Below are 6,000 nucleotides of genomic sequence, written 5' to 3'. Positions count from 1 at the left end.
TTAATCATCGGTCACAAGGGAGTAATTACGCCTCTCTTGTTGAGTGATTGAGTTCAGTAAATAAAATAAGAAAAACCATCTGGCAGCTAGTCCATGTCAATAATGCTGGCAATTTAGTCCAAAATATTCTTTTTGTTGGTAAGGAAAATGGGGTTCAAAAAAGTCAGCTAGTGAGCAGTAGAGGCTATACTAACTCTCAGACTTAACTTGACTCCAGAAAGCTTTTCTTCTCACCTTACCTCACAATCAAAACAAAGCAAATAAATCTCTTTATTTAAATCTCTTCAAGCCAAAAATCAGATTCCACCCAATCACCAAAAACCTAAAATATGCCTAGTTTGCAAGACCAACTGTGAACTCCTTTCAAAGGGATACAGCTATTCATGTAATTTCCACAGATTGTGTGTAATAATGAAGTGCCACAGCTGTGGAGTATGACTCTTATAATTAGTTCAGTTAGAGAAGTCCCAGGACAAATGATAAGGGAGACGGACACAAAGAGAGACTGGTTGACTCTAAGGCCAGAGTTGTAGAAATCAGTCTCTTTGGAAAGGCAGTTGCACTTGGAGAAAGGGCTCTTCTTCCCACATTTGTAGTCACCCACAGGGAGTTCAAATTAAATTAGGTTCCATTTTAATTGGATTTTCTTCTATTACATTAGAATTTGCACAATCTTGCCAATGTTTGGCAGCTTGCTAATTAGTAATAAGATGACTTCTGACTGGATAGATAAATCATGTTTTACTGCTGTCAAATTGACCTCTAATGAACCTATCAAGCGGTATGTATGTTCTTGTATTTATGTTCAGTTTTTTTCTGGTGGGCACACTGCAATTGGCAAGCTTAACTCACCATTGGAAGTTGATACTGCAATGACTTTTTTCACTGATCTGAGGAAATAAAAATTAAAAAAAAAACACACACACAAAAGATCAACTCTGAAATTTTCAATGCCGTTGACTTGTTAACTTTTTTTTTCTGATTCAACTTTTACTGCAATGTTGCCCAATAATGATTTGTCTCTTTGATAAACAGTAGCAACAAGAACCATGGACTTCCGGAAGAATGAACAAGTCTGTCTTGGAAGAAGTACAGCCAGAATATTTCTTGGAAGTGAGGATGGTGAGACTTCGTTTCATGTACTTTGGACATGTTATCAGGGGGGATCAGTCCCTGGAGAAGAACATCATGCTTGGCAATGTTGAGGGTCAGTGGAAAAAAGGAAGACCCTCAACGAGATGGATTGATACAGTGACGGCAAAAATGGGCTCAGCATAGCAAGGGTCATGAGGATGGAGCAGAACTGGGCAGTGCTTCATTCTACTATACATAGGGTTGCTATGAGTCGGAACCGACTCCAGGACACCTAACAACAGTGACAACAAAGCTTTAGGGAATTAGTGTGAGAGACAGATAATTCTTTCTTAAAGACTGTGTTCTGGAGTAGTCAAAGACTGAGGCTGAAAATATTTAGTTTCTTAAGGCTCTTTCACCTTTCCAAAACATACAGCTTTATGTGTTTCCAGAAAGTGAAACAAAACAGTTTGAGCTGCAATTATGCAACATAACTTCTAGAACTTGGGTTAAGTAGTCCCAGCAGTATGTCTGGATTGTTTTATTTAACTGCATATGCACTTGATTCTCCTGGAAATTCTTTAGGTAATTCTAGAAGCACAGATATCCATGTTTGACATAGATTTCACAATCGTTATTTATCTCCTCAAAAAGAGGATCTTCACTTGGTCCAATAGAATCTTTATTATGTGAATGAACACGATGCTTTTAAATCTGCTTAATCTTTAGACATCTGTCACACCACAGTGTAATTTAATTTCATCAAAATTTGGATACATTAGTTTACCATTTTAATTGGTGAGAGAAGGTAGACTATGTTTTTCATGAATTATTACACAAATCCATATGAAGGAAAACAGACTCAGCCATCAATTCACCTATCTTTGAAATAGCTCTGTAAGTATATATGGATACCACAAACCATCACCATCACATTAGGATTTTATCTTTCATAACCTGTTTCACCTAAAAATGAAGTTGGCTCACAATTTCTTATCAATTTATAAAAATGCTTTGTTTAAAGAATAGTTTGAAGTTCACAGTTTTATCTAGATTGAACTCATTTAATTTAAAAAGTATGTGCACCTCTCCAATCCTATTGATAAGTTTATAGAAAACAACAATGATGGACAAACAAACTGGCTAAGGAATTATGCCCCTATGAAAAAAATGGGAGCAATGTCAAAAATTTACAACCACAGAAACTTTTCCCCCAGGGAATATATGTGAATATGCTTTAAATTGACATCATTGCACCAAATGGAGTTGCTTAAATCATCGAATCATCTTTGTAAATCCGGCAACGATACGCTGAAGAGAGTTCAAGGAGTGGCACCTGTTTCATCTGCAATATCTTATTTTGAGCAAATGGTAGGTTGACCTGTTTGATTGTATAATAACTCGCTCCTTGGGCTCAATCAGGGTCTCGGCTGTCAGAAGACTTTTCCTTTATCCACGCCAAAGGGAACCATTACCAGGCACAGATAATGGAGGAGATGATGTGCAGAAACAAGCCACAGTAAAAAATAAAAAAAGAGGGACTTCAGCCAAGCTTCTTTCTGACCATTGTGCTTCTACCTTGGCATTTGCTTCTATGGATTGCCCTTCTTTTCAGAGGTGAGATCTATGAAAAAAAAAAAGGTAGGAACATGTTTCAGACTCAAAATTAAAAATTCATTTCTCTGCTTTTGGCTGAGGGCTAATGTCAATGTCTAGGGTGGTAAAACAAAAGATATTTATTTTATTCAAGAGTTTACGTTGAGAAATCAAGAGGCGGGAAATGGTGGGTTATTATAATAAGCACTGACATATGCTGGCTATTTTTGTGAACTGTGGCCTAGCTCCAATCATGCCTCAAGAGGAATGTTCTGTGGTACTTCTCCTTCTTGCTGGCATTTCAGTGGTTTGAATATTTGTTTACGAAAGCAAGTCATATATGTTGCTATTAGGTTCAGTAAAACTTATCCCACTGAAAGTTAACTTGCCAAATAAGCTATCCTTTAAAATATGGTACTGTGTACATTATTGTCAAAGCCACAGGAAGGATCACTGTTCTTAAAACTTGTTAGTGTATTCCAAAGACCAATATGAAAAAAGTTGGTATAATAGTAGGACCAGGATAGAATGATAATAATGAGTACCATGAAGAAGACAAAAATCAAAGACATCTACTCATGGCCACAGAAAAAGAAAAAAATCATAGAAATGTCAAGAAATGGTATTTTCTTTATTCATGTTAACAACTTAAAGATACGTTAAATGTTTTCTACCTGCATTTGATACATATATATTATATGATTATATATATTTTTATATATAATATAATATAATATGTGTACATGAGCTAAACTAACATTTTGGTAACAAGAAAGCAAACAGAAAGATAGTAAGTTATTTTTCCAGGCCATTATGTTAAAAAGACATCAAATATATTGAGAACAGAAGTTTCAACCCAGAGATATAAGCCACTGATTGAATCAATCCAAAGTTTAGATTTAATCCATTAGCTCGGATGCTAACCAAAAGGTCGGCAGTTTGAATCCACCAGCCACTCCTTGGAAATCCCATGGGGGCAGTTCTATTCTGTCCTATAGGGTCGCTATGAGTTGGAATTGACTCGGTGGCAATGGGTTTGGTTTCCTTCCTAGGTAATCTGAAATATTTAAAAATCGACTCCTTTTCACAGGAGTCTTGTGAAGTAGGTACAGAGGCAAAGGCCATTATTCCCTATTTTAGGTAGAGAGAGGCTGTGGCCCATAAAATAAGCCATGGCAGAATGGAAATCTGAACAAGAGACAAAACAGGTTTCCAGTCCCTTGAAGTGAAGGCAGGGTTCTCCCCATACAGTGAAGGAGGGGAGATACCTCCCTCCTGGGCACTTGGCTCTATGGTTACATTGGGAGAGGAAGAGAAATGCCACAGGGAATCATGGGGCCCTCACAGCGCTACAGTCAGGTTTTCCTCACTGTGTGATGAAGAACTCTGCTCCCTGTGTGCCTGCTAATTTATTTATTAATGGTAGCTGTTACGTTAAAAAAAAAAATGGTAGCTGTTACATTAGCTATGCTTTTATGTTCACGAGAATATCTAGGACCTTTAATCTTTCAACTGTGTTGTTGGCTGCTATCAATCATGGTAATCTCATGCACTACGGAAGGGAATAGCATCCCAATCCTGAGCCATCCCCAGGATCAGTTGTGGATCAGACCATGTGATCCATAGCGTTTTTATGGCTGATTTTCAGAAGTAGATTGTCAAGCCTTTCCTCCTAGTCCATTTTAGTCTAGAAGTGCCCCTGAAACCTGTTCAGCATCAGAGCAACACCCATGTCTCCAATGACAGACAGGTGGTGGCTGAACATCAGGTGCTTTGCCAGGAGTTGAACTGGGGTCTCCTGCATGGAGGACAAGGATTCTGTCATAGAACCACCAATGTCCCCCTCTCAACTCTAGTAATGCTTATTATCTGTGTACCATTTATTTGGTACTTATCACATGCTGTGTTTTAGTGTTATATTCATTTCTTTAGGTAATTTGTAATATCCTAGAGCTAGAGACTACAGCATACTGTATATGACCCGTAAACCTGGGTGGCAGAGGCCATGTCTTGATTCTGCTTAAAGGATCAGCTGAATTTGAAGTTCGTCTGGTACTAAGGGGGGGCGGGGGTGGTGGTGGGGTGGAGGGCAGGGTGCAAATGTGGCAGAATGATTCAAAGGACTGAGGTGACTCCGTCCTCTACATGCTCATTAATCTCTCAGAAAGTCGATGCTTTGGCATGAACAGTAAGGAAAACTAGGAAGGTAAATGTCTTTTCAATTGGGATGCAAAATATAATGTAAACCTTGCTTCCTTCCCTACAAGTTTTTAGCTTCTATTTAAGAGAGGTACTGCAATTTTATTTACCTCATGGAATTGTAACGATTTTAAACTTATTGCATGTGTATTTCTCATCTAGGCTATATATATATATATTCCGATAACAAAACCACTGAGTTTAATGATAAACTAACTTTTATAGCATTATGATATGGGTAGGGAGGCATTTTCTCCTCTAACTCTGTTTAAAAATCTAGAAATAGGCATAAAATTATCTGTCTCTAATATTAATCTTCTATATCAACCAACCCCTGGTAAAGTAATTAAGAAAGAAATGTATTTTATAAAGAAAAATATACTTAATATTTTGTCCATCTGTTTTGAAATTATACTAAGTATAATCACTAAAAGTTTCTTACATCTCTTAAATAGCTTTTCCTATTTACATTGATTCCTTTATATTTGAATTCTACTAGTATTGAAAAGAATTCAACTGAATCTGGCAATTTTACTAACATTAAAAACAAAACTGTTGCTGTTGAGTAGATTCTGACTCATAGTGACCTTTTAGGACAGAGTAGAGTTGCCCCATAGGGTTTCCAAGGCTGTAATCTTTACAGAAGCAGACTGCCACATCTTTCTCCAGCTGGTGGATCCAAAGCAATGAAGGGCTTTAACCACTGCGACACCATCTAGAAAACCCTTGTGACAGTTTTTCTCAGTCACATGAGTTCGCTATGAGCTGAAATCAACTTCGACGGCACTTAACAATAACATAAAAAGACACAAGCTGAGAAATAAGGAATCTGACTTTCAGGCCAGGATTTTCAGAATTTTTATGAATAAAATAAAAATAATAAATAAAAATAATCCATATTGATTAGTTTTTATGAATGTAATCTTTGGAGTCATATTGCCTGATTTTGTCTGTGTCCTGGCTAATGAGCTGCCAAGTGAATTTAGACAAATTACATTATATCTCTGTGCCACAGTTTCAGCATTTATAAAACAGGGTTAACAGTGGTATTCATTGCATAGAGTTACTATAAGGTTTTGATGAAATAATACAAATAAAGCACCGAAAATAGTTTCTGGCGTATCATCAGTA

General features: G+C 37.0%; 1 protein-coding gene across 1 annotated transcript in view; it reads right to left on the bottom strand.

The window, feature by feature from the left end:
• Window positions 1-1,739: 1,739 nt before the first annotated feature.
• TNIP3 (TNFAIP3 interacting protein 3) overlaps window positions 1,740-6,000 on the bottom strand; it is a 43,725-nt gene continuing 39,464 nt past the window's right edge. The window contains exon 11 of the mRNA XM_023548628.2: window positions 1,740-2,698. Within this exon, the coding sequence (XP_023404396.1) occupies window positions 2,667-2,698 (32 nt within the window). The 3' untranslated portion in view covers window positions 1,740-2,666. The remainder of the gene's footprint in view (window positions 2,699-6,000) is intronic.

Source organism: Loxodonta africana, chromosome 5, assembly GCF_030014295.1.
Source record: "Loxodonta africana isolate mLoxAfr1 chromosome 5, mLoxAfr1.hap2, whole genome shotgun sequence".
Taxonomy (NCBI): Eukaryota; Metazoa; Chordata; class Mammalia; order Proboscidea; family Elephantidae; genus Loxodonta; species Loxodonta africana.
The sequence above is the reverse complement of the archived record's forward strand: the minus strand, read 5'-3'. Positions and strand labels throughout refer to the sequence as shown.